At 40.1% G+C, this 19,373-nt stretch overlaps 1 protein-coding gene across 1 annotated transcript in view; it reads left to right on the top strand.

The window, feature by feature from the left end:
• Nucleotides 1-642: 642 nt before the first annotated feature.
• Nucleotides 643-19,373, top strand: part of LOC110881638 — a 36,641-nt gene continuing 17,910 nt past the window's right edge. The window contains exons 1-2 of the mRNA XM_022129841.1: nt 643-688; nt 1,511-1,596. Of these exons, the coding sequence (XP_021985533.1) occupies nt 643-688; nt 1,511-1,596 (132 nt within the window). The remainder of the gene's footprint in view (nt 689-1,510; nt 1,597-19,373) is intronic.

The raw sequence follows: 19,373 nt of genomic DNA, 5'->3' as shown, positions 1-19,373 counted from the left end.
TGTGATATTTGTATATACGCTCATGTGTTTAATGTTTAAAATCTCAAGTCGTTTCTGAAATTTTGAATCATGATTTCTATTTTGTCGAATCGTGTTTCTGAAAATTTTAACCTGTATATTATTATTTCAAAGCTTCTATGTTTATGTGAAACTCAGAATGGATATGTAAATCTGCATTTCTTTTGAACCCTAAATCTCAGTCTGAGTCCACATTGGCGATTCCCCCTTTCCCCTTTTCTTTCCATCTTCTCACAACCACATTATTTGGTGTTTTGAGATCGATTTTATGATGTTTCAAAGTCGGAAAATGCGGTTTCCAGCGAGTTCGGACCAAAGGCATTGCGGCATTTTATGGTCTAGGAGAGGTAATTTTACTCATTATTTTTATATAAATCTGTTTTGTACAAGCATTTTGATTCTTAAATTTGATAACTGAGATCAATGACAATAGAAGTTTCTGAATTCACTAACTTGGTTTAATTAGATTAGAAATATGTAATATTTTATCATATGCACTACAAAGCATTTTGATATGTGGGTTGTTTTGGTTCATGAGGGTTAGGATCTTTGAATCCATTGTAAGTTTATTTTCAATTGATTGATCAGATTTCCAGATCTTATTAGAAACTAAAGGATGGTGAGATGGTGGTGAAGCTGGATGTTTTCGGGCCACTTGATGTTATTGCAGGTACAAATATTCCCCTTAAGTTTGTATATTTTACCCTAATAAACTTCTTACATATTGATTATAGATGCATATGTTTGTAGCTTTCGTTTGTATCGAGTCTTATTTACCTGTTTGTGGTCTATGTAGAGTTTAATATATGTTTTGTATCAAATCCGGGTTGAAACAGAATGTTAAGATGTAATGTAAGTCCATCTGGACGGATGGACATAGTCCCATCCGGACGGATGGGTTAGTTGCTTTCTCCCGGATGGGTTCGCCTATAAGTAGAGGGTCTTGGCTCCTCATTTGAGACACTTGTTCTTGACACCTCTGGCGAAGCCCTGCTCAATTTTTCTCTGGATCTTTGTACTAGTCATTACCATCAATGAGAATGAATGTGTTTAACGGTGTCTATGTTGTTTATCTTTTTCCTACTTCACTTTCGGATTCCGCGCGATTGTGTAGCTGTTAATCTGACCTAAGCGTGTTCGAGCAAACCGAACTCCCGGTTCTCACATTGATGTAATTAATTTTTAAAGTTCATTCTTTTAATTCAACCAACCTTGTAACATAAAACATAGCAAAAAAAATTGTTTTTGCTGATGATTCTTATTTTTCATTTTATTTGATCAAATAATATGCATAAAGTTGTATATTGATAACATTAAACTTGTATTACAACAGGTGCTATGTGAACGGATCAATCACTGATGTAACGTTGACTACTGATGTGGTATTCCGCAATGAGGCAATGAAAATGTTGCAGGCTGAACAGGCCTGAAACTCCATATTTGCTAGACATTCTCTTAATTAATTTAATTGTATGTCATATTTTGCATGAAGGAATATCTTGTGACCATATACCTTCTATTATGGATTGTTTCGGTGCTGAAATATCTGTATCAATTGTTGAACGTTGTTTCTTGAGGGTAAGTCATATTAATCCAGCTTCTAGATACATTCTTATGGAATTATATAGGGAATATATAAAAAAAATAAAAACTGATTTTTTAGCTTGAAGCATGGGTGGCTAAAGTCTATCGTCTACACACTTCACCCCCTCACGTCTTTGAATCATTCTACATGCCCACAAAGAACACGGTCAGTTGGTAGACATTTGCTATGTGCGCTAATTTGTAATAACAGTTGTGGTTTGTTATCAAGATTGACGTTGAAAATTGGGTGTAGATAATTGATGCAATCAAAGTAGGGATGAGCATGGTACCAGACGAGTACCGAAAATACCGGTTTTGAAAAATGATAACAATGGGTACCGGTCCCGGTACCGAAAAAATGGGTATAATATTTTTATCTGTAAATCCACCAAGTTACTAGTATTGTAGTATTGTACTGAACATGTACAGGTATCGAAAATGATCGATACGGTACGATACCGGTATATAATTAGGCCGAGAATGCAGATGCACATGATTCCCTAGCTGCAGAACAGGTGACTGATTGAAGTTCACAACAAAATTCGAGTTTTCATTTGAAACACTATACCTGACAATCGATATAGTTGGCAAATTCTTGGCTTCTGAAACTATTACGATTGTTTGTTCATGAATTCAACACATATTTGTGGCTGTGATGTACTTTATATGGTTTGATATTTTTAAGTTTTTAGTGGTTTTGTTGACAAATGTGATTCGGTGTAGTGTATAGACCACTTGATTGATTTGCAAGGCCATATAAGTGTTTAATTTTATTATTTGATCATGTTGTTGATAAATTATAATGCAACTTTAGGGTTTTATCATAGTTAGGTTATAGTTTTATTATACAACTAGAATTGCTTTACAAGTGTTGATGCATATTTCTTATGTCCGCCACTGTGCGAATATGGTAGATAGAGCATGTGTTGAATATTGCCTAGATTTGTATGTTATCCGTTACGAATCAAAAGGTTTTGTATTGTAACAGTTGGTTCGTACGAATGGACTGAATAGTTAATTCGTACGGATCCACAAGACACACACCCAGGTTCATACGTAGGTGTTACCTAGGTTCGTATGAACGGACAAGCTCTATATATATGGGTGTTAGGGTCTTGTTTGGACAAGCTTTGGTTCCCAGAGGCGAGATGTTGTCCAACTGGTTTCGCGGGTATGTAAATTCAAATCATTGAATAGAAACCAGATTAAATTGACTTGTTCAGTGTTGATTCTACTTCTACTCCTTTCTTATTAATAATACTTCACCAAATTGGTTATCTCAGAACTAACACACCATCAAACCCACCAGATCCTTGAATTTCAATTGGTATCAAAGCTACGATACTGATTCAATCGATCTAACAGTTGATTGAATCACCTACGCTCATAAATTTTGGATTTTTAGTGAGTTTTGACATAAAATATCAAATAAACATCAAATTGAAGGTCAATTCATGGATGGAATTTGAAATTGGAGACATCATTAAGTTCGTGATTGATTTTCGCACAATCCTGTGAAGTTTCATCATGAAATTCGCAAAAATAAAGATTTTGGATCGAAAAATGTGATAGGGAATGCTTTTGAGAATATATCAGTTTCTTTCGAACAGATGTGCAGGTTCGCGTGAACTGGCTCATTCGCGATGAAATGGTCATTTAGTCCCATCCGTTCCAAAATGTCAATTCGTTCCAAAATCAGCCCATTCGCACGAATAAACCTACCCTGTTCGCACGAATGAGCAAATGCCTAAAATATGCACTTTTTGATCGAATTGACGAGATGAGTCCCCAGAAAAAATTTGGTGATTGAATTTTTTTTTGGGTTTTTAACGACCAAGCTGGGTTGTTCGGGGACATAGTCATGTGCTTCAGAGAATAGATTTGATGATACGATCACATATTGTGGAAATTAGTGGGGTAGTCATGATATTGGTGAAGAATGTTTATCGTCTGGGTTATCTGACTATCAATGGGCCATAACGTAAAATCCGCAATGATGAAAAATTGAGGTCTGGGAAAAATTGTCATATTTTCGGCATAGTCGAGTTTTTTAGAGATAAAAGAGAACTGGATTGCTCAATTTGAGGGGGAATTCAGTGGTAAGACGTCAGGATTTGCAAAAAAATGAGGGGGAATAAAAATTTCATATTGAAATTCCAGCATTTTTGAAATTCGTGACGATACAACAGTATTCGGGTGGTTCCGACTTTGAGACTGTCTGAGAAGGTAAATCTGATCGTGGATGAAAGCTTGTGAGATCTGGGTTGTCCGAGAAGGTAAATCTAATCGTGGACGAAAGCTTCGGAGATCTGAATGCATTATCAGATGATTTGTTATCTGATGAAGATTTGCTGATTATGGAGAATACCGTTTATACGGATCTATCATTCAGGAAGGTGCTTAAATGTGATCACGGAAAACGGGGTGTCAGATTTTCATGGGTAATCAAAGATTTGACGTTAACCAGTGTTGTATTCAAAGTTTCTATCAATTGCCTGTTAGGTTTTTGGACATTAAAAAGATCAAGCAGGCGGAATGCGCGATCGATGGTGCTGAAATGGTATATCAAAAACCAAACACGGATTTAGTTAAATGTAACACCTCGAAAATTCCTGTCCAATTGAATAAAGACACGTGTCCTCCGTGACAGACATGTCAGAAAAACCGGATTTAATAAAGAGATATGTGGTAGGATTTCTAATAAAAAGGGGCGTCATGTTATTTAAAATACCTCTGAACGACCCAAGGGCGACACGTTATTAAATCACCTCTGAGCGACCCAAATTTTATAAATCCCAAGATCCTTAAATCAATTGATGATCATCTCATTCGATAACCGGTTGCTCTTGAATAAATAAAGTTTTATCTTTATTAAGGGCCATGGAATTATAGGTTGTTACTACTCCTAAATTTAATAAAATTCTTATGAATAAGAATTGTTATAAGCTTGGCCAATTTCTATAAAATTCCAAGACTCATTTCTTTGAATCTCCGTCAAAATACAAGTCCTTTATTGAGTTGATATGAATGGGAACATGTAAGAAGAAGTAGGACATGCAATGGCTGGCCTTGAAGGTCCCACATCTGAAAAGAGGCAGCATGTTTCGGGTTTTTGTGGTTGCATGGTCAAGACTTAAAAGTTTGCAAACTTTTGTCTTTTGGCCATCGCTTACGGACCGTAAGGCCCTTGGCTTACGGTCCGTAAGCAAGGTACCTGGGAATGTTCCGCGTAGATCGGTTACGGACCGCAAAGCCTTAGGCTTACGGTCCGTAAGGTGGGCACCTGAACCATGTTTCAGTAAAGTCGGTTACGGACCGCAAACCATGTAGCATACGGTCCGCAAGAGGTCCTTACGGACCGTAAGGCCTCAAGCTTACGGTCCGTAAGACCGTCGCTGGCAGTATGTTTTGGACAGCTGCCTGTCCAGCCCTTTAACCGACTTAAAACGTAAAATTCTGATTCTATGGGCTTCCTAGGCAGTATATAGACCCTTAGGGACATTTGGGTTGATCTTGTAACTGCCCTAGACTTGCTTGGCATGATCTTGGTGCATTGGGTTCACTATAAATAGAGTTCAAGTTGTTCATTTGAGACTTGCTCATTTTGGAACTTTGGCTAAGGATTTTCTGGAGCTCCTCTGGTCACCAACTCTTTTCTTTGGCTCTCTAATCCATCTTAGGACTCTTAATAGGAGCCCAGTAAAAGACACGTGCATTTTTGAATTTGTGGTTATACTTGCTCAGCTAAAAATACTTTTAACTTATTTTCCCTTATACGGGCTTGGGGGTACGGTATATAAAATACCGCTTGGTCGGGCGATTGACCCCATCTCATTAGTAGTTGGGTGTTATCAATGGGACCCGTTTTAAAACTTGGTGTTGTTTGTTTTTATGCCTTTGGGAGCTTAATGACCATGTCCCGGATATCCTTGGCATCATTTTTGGCCACGACCTTGACACCCGGGTGTAGGCGTACACCCGGTATTATTGTAACATTTGTGCTTGTAATCATCATGAACAGTTCAATTATCAATAAAATAATGTTATTTGATCCCAATGTTTGTTTCATTGTGTTTTACATTTTTCGTGTTTTGACTTTTGTTCAATTTCAAACTCTACATCGCTTTCTGGAGAGTTATACGTTAACTAGTGCGTAAACATACTCAGTTTAATGCGACAAATACTCCGGAACATCAACATATACTCAACATACCTTAAATAACCTTTACATAACTTAGAAATAAGTTTTAAAGGCTTTGGTATGGCAAAAACAAGTTAATTCGCTTACAGGGACTAAACTTGACAAACTGTAAAAGTATGCCAATTTGAACTGTAACGAACATTCCGGAACATGTCCATAAGTTAAACATACCATAAATATCCTTTACATAGCTTAGAAATAGGCTTTGAGAGGTTTGGTATGCTAAAACAAACTTTTGGATCATTCAGGGACTAAAAGTGTCAAAAAGTGCCTAAGTTTGCACTTTCGCGCATAACTTACGTTCTGAATACATCCGGACATCCAAAAATTTATGTAAGCATCCTTGTATTATGCCTTAGTGTTTGGCATAAGAAAAATCCATTCGTCGCGTCATTTGGATCGTCTTTCACGCTTATGCGCATTCCGTCGTAATTAAGCGAACATCGCGATCGTACGGCCAAACGAACCGACATCCGGAATATTTTTGAGCATATTTCAAGTCCCCTACACTTTAACTTCATCTTAGAGCCTTGAAATGAGGTTAACGGGGCTTAAACGTGCCAAAAAAGGGCCAAAATACGTGTTTCTGAAGTGCAGGGACCAAAATTGAAAATTCTGGTCTGGGAACCTTAGGCGGGGCGCGTAAAGATTTGCCAAATCTTTAGGCGGGCCGCATGAACATGTCTGACAGAAAGATTTTGCATTTAATGTAGAATCTGGCCTTTCGTTCGATCAAAGGGCGATGCCTTTTCACCCAATGAAGAGCCAAGGGTCAAGTTCACTGAACTTATCCACTTGGACACATGTACGCACGAGATCAAGGCACGATATTCGATAAAACGATCCTAACGGTTCCAGTTTTCCTATAAATACCCCCCCTTTAGTGTAAAAATCACAAAATCAGATCTTGAAGCTCTAAGTTGAAACCATTGTTTCATACCTGAGCTATTTGGTCTTGATTAGCACTCGGGGACCCTCCGTAAGTCTTCTTTCGCTCTTTTATTCGCTTTTCGAGTCCGAAAGTCAACGTTTTGTTGACTTTCTGCATTGACCAGCTTATGGTCGATGCGAAGTTCATGGAACTTCATAACGTGAGCGTGATCACGATGGTTATGGTCCGTAGTAACCATACCTACTGATCACCACGTTATCTAGGCTCAGTGACGAGTCGTAGTTTCGACCAAAATGTGCATTCTTGCATATTTTGTGACAAACTACTCGTGGGCATCAAAGCCGTTTGTTTTGATGTCAAACCTGTTTCTAAACTTAGTTAAGCATGTTCTAACATGCTTAGCTCGTCACTTTTAGTTTAGTGCTTATATAGGGTCGTAAGGTAAGCGATCTAAACCATCGCTTATGCTTTCGAACCCGACCCATTTGGTCGGTCATTAGGACCTGACCAAACACATTAGGTGACCATAGCTATAACCTTCCGAGGTTATACCTTGTGGTCACGATGTTAGGCGTTCCGAACGCGTTCTACGCGAACGACGCGTAAGGTGGCATAAGCTACCTAAGCGGGTCGTGATGGACCGTAAGCACTTAGGTTAAGTTTCATTTTAGTATGTAGGTTTTGTTAAACCATATTACACGAGTCTCCATACTCGTTTGGTTTACGAACCCGCGTACTATCCGATCTTCCGATTTGGTCCGGTATATTAACATAGCTACCTATTAGGTGTCGTTGATATTCCGTGACCTCTCGCATTTACCTGGTTATTTCACAAGAACAACAAAGCAACCTCAGGTGAGTACATAGAACCCCATCTTTTACTGTTTTCCAAACTGTTTTGGGGTGAAACACATGTGCCTATCTGTTACTTTCATGCTTTCCATGTTTTCACATTGTATATCTGCTATGCTCATTAGTACATTATAGTACATGATTTCATTACATTTTATGCTATGTATGCCCATTGTGTGCGTACTTAGTACATTGATTTACATAACATTTTTGCTGCATATGTTTACTCAGCATATGGGCACATCGATTTACATGAACATTTCTGTTGCATATGTTTACTCAGCATATGGACACATTGATTTACATGGACATTTCTGCTTCGTATGTTTACTTAGCATACTTAGTACAATTGATTACATCACATGCCATCATTTTGTTATGACATTTGGTTTGTTTAAACATGGGACAATACATTCATTAACATTAGCTACGCCGTTCGTTAGTAGGTAGTGGTACCATAGGAATTGACAACTCCCATTCCTGAAGTCCTGGGTTTGATAGGACTGGAAGGAAAGACCGAATTCGAAATACATAACTTAGATAAACCTTTAATTTGTTTAAGGGTTTATCGCCGCAGTCTCAAGGCTTGGATGTATGCATAGTTTACAATACCGCATAAATGTTAATATCAATAGAGCATGCATTTTCCACAGAACATAACGTTGATTTAAACCACGTTTTACCTCAACGACTTGTTTTGTGCATATGGTTTAAGTTGATACATTTCGCTTACCATACATAATACATTTTGGGATGCACATTATATGATTTACATTAAACATAAACACGTTGACATTGACATACACATTTGGTGGTTTACATTTGAACATAAACATTTGACATGGTTTACAATAACACTTGACATTTGGTTTACACATGAACAATTTACATGGTGGATTGGTTTGGGTAAATGCTTTAAGTAACGTGGCGTATGTAATATGATACAAACATGGTGGATACGCCGCTGGTACTTCCTATATATAAATGTTTGTATAATATTACATATCGTGGCGTTATCTAAGTCATTTCAGTTTAGACACATTGCATTTTACATAAAGAACATATCCTTCACAAGACAATATTTTCACAAACTACTTATCTTATTCAACTCATTTTACTTGGTTATTCACTTAACCTTGCACTTATTTATACATATCCTTTGATGTTATCGTTTTTCAAAAGGTTTACAAAGCAAGACAAATTACAAGGTTCATGACTGACTGTTATTAAACATTCTTTAAACACAAGTCATGAATTCCATTTTCACAAAAACTATGTATCTCACAGGCATTTTTATGCTGACATACCTACTTTCACATGTGTTTTCAGGAGCTATTCCATAGGACGATGATCATGATTCTAGGGCGGACCTGTGCCTTAGAGCCTAAAAATGAAGTTGAACTAGCTTAATTATGTTTTGATTTCCGTACTCTCTTTCTAAGACAATGTAACACCTTTGTTTATAAATAAAATACAACTTGTATGCCATGGTTATGAAACAATTTAATTCTGTCCACGACACTCCCCGGCGTTTCCGCCGCGGTTGCATGTTACACGCGGCCGGGGTGTGACAGAAGAGTTGGTATCAGAGCCAATGGTTATAGGGAACTAGGTTATTAGTAATGCTTTGACCTAGACTATAACTTTAGGACCCTAACACAAGTTATCTTGTGTTTAGAGTTTAAAACATGCACATCACCTATCCTTAGGTGATAACCACAACGGGAACTTCGGTTCCGAATCCGCTTTGAAAATTAATCATCTGTTCTAGGATGATTGATTGCTAGGTTTTGAACCCTCTATTATAAGGTTTTGAACCCTCTGTTATAAGGTTTTGAACCCTCTGTTATAAGGTTTTGAACCTCTTTGGATTTCAAAAATCCCGTCAAAGTGTTGGGTTAATAGTGTGAACACGTGCGAACTGGAAGGGTGAATGCCTGTACCCTGAGTTTTCTGTCTAAGGCTAGAGTGTTCGTACAAATCCACATAATCGGACCAGTCACTCTTACCTGGGAACTCTTGGGGTGAGTGTTCACTTATAGGCGAGCATGTCTTCGCGATACACTAATTCTGACCCATTTACTTTGACTAGACATTTCATATCGCTTGTTTGCATTGCGATGCATAACCACCATCTTTGCTTTTATTGATTCTGTTTCATCTCGTTCTCTACACCCAATCATCTCACTCGTTTCCTTTCATGTTTTCCTCTTCCAGAATGCCTCCTCGAAGCGACAACCAGATAGCTACTGCCGAGCTGGCGGAGATTATTGCGCAGCAGATGGCTGCTCAATTTCCGAATCTCTTTGCTCAATGGAACCAGGCCAATAACAACAATGGTACATGCAAATACAAGGATTTTAACCAGGCTAAGCCACTCAAGTTTAGTGGTTCTGAAGGAGCAACTGGGCTTCTTCAGTGGTTCGAGAGCATCGAGAACACTTTTCGCCATGTGCAGTGTCCGGATAATCGCAAAGTCGAGTTTTCTTCAAGCGTGTTTCAGAAGATGGCTCAAACATGGTGGAATGGGGTTATGAGAGATCAAGGTGCAGAAGTTGCTCTAGCTCAGACATGGGCTCAACTGAGAGCTCTTATGATGAGGGAGTTTTGTCCTCGTCATGAACAACGAGCGTTGGAGAAGGAATTTGATGTGTTGAAGCAAGATAGTGGCGAGCACAGGGCTTATACAGATAGGTTTGAGGAGCTGAGTCTTCTTTGCCCGACTATGGTTACCCCACTCGATAAGGCCATCGAAAGATACATCGACGGCCTACCTGACTCAGTACAAGACATTCTCACTGGTAGCAACCCTACCACACTCCGTCAGGCAATCGACTTATCAGCGACACTGACTGAGTCGCAGATCCGAAAGAATAAACTACACAGGAAGGGTGACAAGGGCAAGAAGCAGTCGGCTGACAAGGAGGATAGTAAGAAAGGTCAGAACAAGAAGGGAAAGGACTCTGGTTCCTCAAGGGGGTCAAGGAAGCGTAAGGCTTCCCAAAATTTTGCTGTGACTGCCCAAGCTAACCAGGCAGCTCCCAACCAGCCTCCAGCAAAGAAGCCCTACTCAGGAAGTGCACCTTTGTGCAATCGATGCAACAGTCACCACCAGCCACAATATCAGTGCCGTTTCTGTACTAACTGTGGGAAATCGGGTCATCTTGTCGATGTTTGTCGGTTTGCTCAGAATCACGCAGTCCAGAACCCTGCTCAACAGGTTGCTCAACAACAGGGTCAGGCTGCACGGCCAAACTACCCACCAGGTGCATGTTATAATTGTGGGGATCTGACCCACTACAGAAATCGGTGTCCAAGACTAGTCAACCAGAACCAGAATGCAAACCAGAATCCGGCACCGGCTCGAGGTCGAGTCTTTAACATGAACGCACAAGAAGCACAAGCAGACAACGAGGTGGTGAACGGTACGTTCTTTATTAATAATCAGCCAGCATCTGTTCTTTTTGATTCGGGTGCCGACAAGAGCTTTGTGTCATTGTCTTTTGAGACAATGCTTCGCGTGTCTAGAACGAAACTAGGTAAACCTTTGACAGTAGAGGTTGCCAGTGGTGAACCCATTGTTCTTAATTCTGTTCTACGCAACTGCCAGTTGAATCTTGACGACCATATTTTTCCTATTGACCTCACGCCAATGCAACTTGGAAGCTTCGACGTTATAGTGGGAATGGATTGGTTATCCAAGCATCGCGCAGAGATAGTTTGTTCTGAGAAGATTGTTCGTGTGCCGCTGTCTACAGGCGAGATCCTACAGGTTCGTGGTGAGAAGCCTGCCGGTGGTCTCAAACTCATGTCTTGTTTTAAAGCTCGGAAGTATCTGCGAAAGCACTACGTGGCTTTCTTAGCACATGTTACAGCAGATAAAGGCAAGGGTAAGACTATTTCAGATATTCCTGTCGTTCGGAATTATTCTGAAGTTTTCCCTGAAGAGTTACCTGGTCTTCCTCCAGCACGCCAAGTCGAGTTCCGTATTGATCTCGTACCTGGTGCAAATCCCGTTGCCAGAGCTCCATACCGTCTTGCACCATCAGAGATGCAAGAATTATCTAAACAGCTGCAGGAACTCTCCGACAAAGGTTTTATCCGTCCTAGCTTTTCACCCTGGGGTGCTCCCGTTCTCTTTGTAAAGAAGAAGGATGGATCTTTTAGGATGTGTATCGATTATCGTGAGCTTAACAAGCTTACCATCAAAAATTGATATCCCCTACCTCGCATTGATGATCTCTTCGATCAATTACAAGGCGCATCTTACTTTTCAAAGATTGATCTACGATCTGGATATCATCAGCTTCGTGTACATGAAGAAGACATTCCCAAGACAGCGTTCCGTACTCGTTATGGACATTATGAGTTCACAGTCATGCCATTTGGTTTGACTAATGCTCCTGCTGTTTTCATGGACTTAATGAATAGGGTCTGCAAGCCGTATTTAGATAAGTTCATCATCGTTTTCATTGACGACATTTTGATATATTCTAAGACGCGAGCTGATCATGAGCAACATCTTCGTCTTACATTGGAACTCCTAAAGAAAGAACAACTTTTCGCCAAATTTTCCAAGTGTGAATTCTGGCTTAAAGAGGTTCAATTCTTAGGACATATTGTCAACGAACAAGGTATTCATGTAGATCCCTCCAAGATCAGTGCGATTAAGGATTGGGATACACCTACTACCCCTACTGAAGTTCGTTCTTTTCTTGGTCTAGCGGGTTATTACCACCGCTTCATAGAAAATTTCTCGAAGATTGCAGTTCCTCTAACTGCTCTAACTCAGAAGAACAAGCCATTTGATTGGGGAGTCAAACAAGAGGAAGCGTTTCAGACTTTGAAACAAAAGCTTTGCGACGCACCTGTCCTAACATTGCCTGAGGGCAATGATGATTTCGTCGTTTATTGTGACGCATCTAAATTAGGGCTTGGCTGCGTCCTGATGCAAAGAAACAAAGTCATAGCATACGCATCAAGGCAGTTGAAGATACATGAGAAAAACTACACCACTCATGATCTTGAGTTGGGTGCAGTTGTCTTCGCTCTTAAGATTTGGAGACACTACTTGTACGGTACAAAATGTGTGGTTTTCACTGACCACAAGAGTCTTCAACACATCTTCAACCAGAAAGAACTCAACATGAGACAAAGACGTTGGGTTGAACTCCTAAACGACTACGACTGCGAGATTCGCTACCATCCTGGTAAGGCGAACGTCGTAGCCGATGCATTGAGTCGCAAGGAACGTACTAAGCTTCATTGTGTTCGTGTCCAATCTGTTATTCAAACCGACATCCAAGCACGTATTTCTCAGGCTCAACAAGCTTGTGTTTCACAAGGTTTAATGGATAAGGAATTCCCTTATCACATAACACCTGCTCTTGAATTGAAAGACAATGGATCGTACTATTTCATGGACCGTTTGTGGGTCCCAAGCCAAGATGATCTTCGTACCTTGCTTATGGATGAAGCCCATAAGTCTCGTTATTCCATTCATCCTGGCTCAGATAAGATGTATAAGGATCTTCGTATTCAGTATTGGTGGCCTGGTATGAAGAAAGACATTGCCTTATACGTATCAAAATGCCTTACTTGTCTTAAGGTTAAGGCTGAACATCAGCGTCCTTCTGGCTTATTGGAACAACCAGAGATCCCGGTTTGGAAATGGGAAAACATTACTATGGATCTCATTACTAAACTCCCGCGCACAAAGAAAGATCACGATGCCATCTGGGTAGTCGTTGATCGTCTTACCAAGTCAGCACATTTCTTGCCAATCCATGAGGTTTATTCAGCTGACAGACTTGCTCAAATCTACGTAGATGAAATTGTAGCTAGACATGGTGTTCCTTTGAGCATCATTTCTGACAGAGATGCTCGTTTCACTTCTCATTTTTGGAGAACCATGCAATCCGCTATGGGGTCCCAACTTAATCTGAGCACAGCTTATCATCCGCAAACGGATGGTCAATCTGAAAGAACAATCCAGACACTGGAGGATATGCTTAGAGCTTGTGTGATCGACTTTGGTGGTAGTTGGGATTCACATCTTCCATTGATTGAATTCTCCTACAACAACAGTTATCACTCCAGCATCAACATGGCTCCTTTCGAGGCTCTCTATGGTCGAAAATGTCGTTCACCAGTCTGCTGGAATGAGATCGGTGAGGCTCAACTTACTGGACCTGCCCTCATTTTAGAGACAACAGAAAAGGTAAAGAAAGTTCGTGATAACCTTCAGACAGCTAGAAGCCGTCAAAAGAGTTACGCGGACCTAAAACGCAAACCCTTGGATTTTCAAGTCGGTGATCGTGTATTACTTAAGGTCTCACCTTGGAAAGGTGTGATCAGATTCGGAAAGAAAGGAAAACTTGCACCTAGATATGTTGGACCATTCAAGATCGTCGAAAGAATCGGTAAGGTAGCCTACAGACTTGAGTTACCTCCTGAACTTGGAAATGTTCATCCAACCTTTCACGTGTCCAATCTCAAGAGGTGTTTAGCTGATGAAAACCTCCACATACCGCTGGACGAAATTCGTGTTGATGAAACACTGAAATTTGTTGAGAAACCGGTAGAAATCATGGAACGTGAAGTCAAGTGGCTCAAACGCAAGCGCATTCCTTTGGTCAAGGTTCGTTGGGAATCTAAGCGTGGACCCGAGTTTACTTGGGAACGTGAAGATCAAATGAAGGCAAAATATCCGCATCTTTTTCAATCAGTTTCCTCTAAATAAATTTCGGGACGAAATTTCCACAAGTAGGGGAGACTGTAACATTTGTGCTTGTAATCATCATGAACAGTTCAATTATCAATAAAATAATGTTATTTGATCCCAATGTTTGTTTCATTGTGTTTTACATTTTTCGTGTTTTGACTTTTGTTCAATTTCAAACTCTACATCGCTTTCTGGAGAGTTATACGTTAACTAGTGCGTAAACATACTCAGTTTAATGCGACAAATACTCCGGAACATCAACATATACTCAACATACCTTAAATAACCTTTACATAACTTAGAAATAAGTTTTAAAGGCTTTGGTATGGCAAAAACAAGTTAATTCGCTTACAGGGACTAAACTTGACAAACTGTAAAAGTATGCCAATTTGAACTGTAACGAACATTCCGGAACATGTCCATAAGTTAAACATACCATAAATATCCTTTACATAGCTTAGAAATAGGCTTTGAGAGGTTTGGTATGCTAAAACAAACTTTTGGATCATTCAGGGACTAAAAGTGTCAAAAAGTGCCTAAGTTTGCACTTTCGCGCATAACTTACGTTCTGAATACATCCGGACATCCAAAAATTTATGTAAGCATCCTTGTATTATGCCTTAGTGTTTGGCATAAGAAAAATCCATTCGTCGCGTCATTTGGATCGTCTTTCACGCTTATGCGCATTCCATCGTAATTAAGCGAACATCGCGATCGTACGGCCAAACGAACCGACATCCGGAATATTTTTGAGCATATTTCAAGTCCCCTACACTTTAACTTCATCTTAGAGCCTTGAAATGAGGTTAACGGGGCTTAAACGTGCCAAAAAAGGGCCAAAATACGTGTTTCTGAAGTGCAGGGACCAAAATTGAAAATTCTGGACTGGGAACCTTAGGCGGGGCGCGTAAAGATTTGCCAAATCTTTAGGCGGGCCGCGTGAACATGTCTGACAGAAAGATTTTGCATTTAATGCAGAATCTGGCCTTTCGTTCGATCAAAGGGCGATGCCTTTTCACCCAATGAAGAGCCAAGGGTCAAGTTCACTGAACTTATCCACTTGGACACATGTACGCACGAGATCAAGGCACGATATTCGATAAAACGATCCTAACGGTTCCAGTTTTCCTATAAATACCCCCCCTTTAGTGTAAAAATCACAAAATCAGATCTTGAAGCTCTAAGTTGAAACCATTGTTTCATACCTGAGCTATTTGGTCTTGATTAGCACTCGGGGACCCTCCGTAAGTCTTCTTTCGCTCTTTTATTCGCTTTTCGAGTCCGAAAGTCAACGTTTTGTTGACTTTCTGCATTGACCAGCTTATGGTCGATGCGAAGTTCATGGAACTTCATAACGTGAGCGTGATCACGATGGTTATGGTCCGTAGTAACCATACCTACTGATCACCACGTTATCTAGGCTCAGTGACGAGTCGTAGTTTCGGCCAAAATGTGCATTCTTGCATATTTTGTAACCAAACTACTCGTGGGCATCAAAGCCGTTTGTTTTGATGTCAAACCTGTTTCTAAACTTAGTTAAGCATGTTCTAACATGCTTAGCTCGTCACTTTTAGTTTAGTGCTTATATAGGGTCGTAAGGTAAGCGATCTGAACCATCGCTTATGCTTTCGAACCCGACCCATTTAGTCGGTCATTAGGACCTGACCAAACACATTAGGTGACCATAGCTATAACCTTCCGAGGTTATACCTTGTGGTCACGATGTTAGGCGTTCCGAACGCGTTCTACGCGAACGACGCGTAAGGTGGCATAAGCTACCTAAACGGGTCGTGATGGACCGTAAGCACTTAGGTTAAGTTTCATTTTAGTATGTAGGTTTTGTTAAACCATATTACACGAGTCTCCATACTCGTTTGGTTTACGAACCCGCGTACTATCCGATCTTCCGATTTGGTCCGGTATATTAACATAGCTACCTATTAGGTGCCGTTGATATTCCGTGACCTCTCGCATTTACCTGGTTATTTCACAAGAACAACAAAGCAACCTCAGGTGAGTACATAGAACCCCATCTTTTACTGTTTTCCAAACTGTTTTGGGGTGAAACACATGTGCCTATCTGTTACTTTCATGCTTTCCATGTTTTCACATTGTATATCTGCTATGCTCATTAGTACATTATAGTACATGATTTCATTACATTTTATGCTATGTATGCCCATTGTGTGCGTACTTAGTACATTGATTTACATAACATTTTTGCTGCATATGTTTACTCAGCATATGGGCACATCGATTTACATGAACATTTCTGTTGCATATGTTTACTCAGCATATGGACACATTGATTTACATGGACATTTCTGCTTCGTATGTTTACTTAGCATACTTAGTACAATTGATTACATCACATGCCTTCATTTTGTTATGACATTTGGTTTGTTTAAACATGGGACAATACATTCATTAACATTAGCTACGCCGTTCGTTAGTAGGTAGTGGTACCATAGGAATTGACAACTCCCATTCCTGAAGTTCTGGGTTTGATAGGACTGGAAGGAATGACCGAATTCGATATACATAACTTAGATAAACCTTTAATTTGTTTAAGGGTTTATCGCCGCAGTCTCAAGGCTTGGATGTATGCATAGTTTACAATACCGCATAAATGTTAATATCAATAGAGCATGCATTTTCCGCAGAACATAACGTTGATTTAAACCACGTTTTACCTCAACGACTTGTTTTGTGCATATGGTTTAAGTTGATACATTTCGCTTACCATACATAATACATTTTGGGATGCACATTATATGATTTACATTAAACATAAACACGTTGACATTGACATACACATTTGGTGGTTTACATTTGAACATAAACATTTGACATGGTTTACAATAACACTTGACATTTGGTTTACACATGAACAATTTACATGGTGGATTGGTTTGGGTAAATGCTTTAAGTAACGTGGCGTATGTAATATGATACAAACATGGTGGATACGCCGCTGGTACTTCCTATATATAAATGTTTGTATAATATTACATATCGTGGCGTTATCTAAGTCATTTCAGTTTAGACACATTGCATTTTACATAAAGAACATATCCTTCACAAGACAATATTTTCACAAACTACTTATCTTATTCAACTCATTTTACTTGGTTATTCACTTAACCTTGCACTTATTTATACATATCCTTTGATGTTATCGTTTTTCAAATGGTTTACAAAGCAAGACAAATTACAAGGTTCATGACTGACTGTTATTAAACATTCTTTAAACACAAGTCATGAATTCCATTTTCACAAAAACTATGTATCTCACAGGCATTTTTATGCTGACATACCTACTTTCACATGTGTTTTCAGGAGCTATTCCATAGGACGATGATCATGATTCTAGGGCGGACCTGTGCCTTAGAGCCTAAAAATGAAGTTGAACTAGCTTAATTATGTTTTGATTTCCGTACTCTCTTTCTAAGACAATGTAACACCTTTGTTTATAAATAAAATACAACTTGTATGCCATGGTTATGAAACAATTTAATTCTGTCCACGACACTCCCCGGCGTTTCCGCCGCGGTTGCATGTTACACGCGGCCGGGGTGTGACAGAAGAGTTGGTATCAGAGCCAATGGTTATAGGGAACTAGGTTATTAGTAATGCTTTGACCTAGACTATAACTTTAGGACCCTAACACAAGTTATCTTGTGTTTAGAGTTTAAAACATGCACATCACCTATCCTTAGGTGATAACCACAACGGGAACTTCGGTTCCGAATCCGCTTTGAAAATTAATCATCTGTTCTAGGGTGATTGATTGCTAGGGTTTGAACCCTCTATTATAAGGTTTTGAACCCTCTGTTATAAGGTTTTGAACCCTCTGTTATAAGGTTTTGAACCTCTTTGGATTTCAAAAATCCCGTCAAAGTGTTGGGTTAATAGTGTGAACACGTGCGAACTGGAAGGGTGAATGCCTGTACCCTGAGTTTTCTGTCTAAGGCTAGAGTGTTCGTACAAATCCACATAATCGGACCAGTCACTCTTACCTGGGAACTCTTGGGGTGAGTGTTCACTTATAGGCGAGCATGTCTTCGCGATACACTAATTCTGACCCATTTACTTTGACTAGACATTTCATATCGCTTGTTTGCATTGCGATGCATAACCACCATCTTTGCTTTTATTGATTCTGTTTCATCTCGTTCTCTACACCCAATCATCTCACTCGTTTCCTTTCATGTTTTCCTCTTCCAGAATGCCTCCTCGACGCGACAACCAGATAGCTACTGCCGAGCTGGCGGAGATTATTGCGCAGCAGATGGCTGCTCAATTTCCGAATCTCTTTGCTCAATGGAACCAGGCCAATAACAACAATGGTACATGCAAATACAAGGATTTTAACCAGGCTAAGCCACTCAAGTTTAGTGGTTCTGAAGGAGCAACTGGGCTTCTTCAGTGGTTCGAGAGCATCGAGAACACTTTTCGCCATGTGCAGTGTCCGGATAATCGCAAAGTCGAGTTTTCTTCAAGCGTGTTTCAGAAGAGGGCTCTAACATGGTGGAATGGGGTTATGAGAGATCAAGGTGCAGAAGTTGCTCTAGCTCAGACATGGGCTCAACTGAGAGCTCTTATGATGAGGGAGTTTTGTCCTCGTCATGAACAACGAGCGTTGGAGAAGGAATTTGATGTGTTGAAGCAAGATAGTGGCGAGCACAGGGCTTATACAGATAGGTTTGAGGAGCTGAGTCTTCTTTGCCCGACTATGGTTACCCCACTCGATAAGGCCATCGAAAGATACATCGACGGCCTACCTGACTCAGTACAAGACATTCTCACTGGTAGCAACCCTACCACACTCCGTCAGGCAATCGAGTTATCAGCGACACTGACTGAGTCGCAGATCCGAAAGAATAAACTACACAGGAAGGGTGACAAGGGCAAGAAGCAGTCGGCTGACAAGGAGGATAGTAAGAAAGGTCAGAACAAGAAGGGAAAGGACTCTGGTTCCTCAAGGGGGTCAAGGAAGCGTAAGGCTTCCCAAAATTTTGCTGTGACTGCCCAAGCTAACCAGGCAGCTCCCAACCAGCCTCCAGCAAAGAAGCCCTACTCAGGAAGTGCACCTTTGTGCA

The sequence above is a fragment of the Helianthus annuus genome, chromosome 10 (genome assembly GCF_002127325.2).
Source record: "Helianthus annuus cultivar XRQ/B chromosome 10, HanXRQr2.0-SUNRISE, whole genome shotgun sequence".
NCBI lineage: Eukaryota > Viridiplantae > Streptophyta > Magnoliopsida > Asterales > Asteraceae > Helianthus > Helianthus annuus.
Note: the sequence above shows the minus strand (reverse complement) of the source record. Positions and strands in the feature narration are given on the sequence as shown.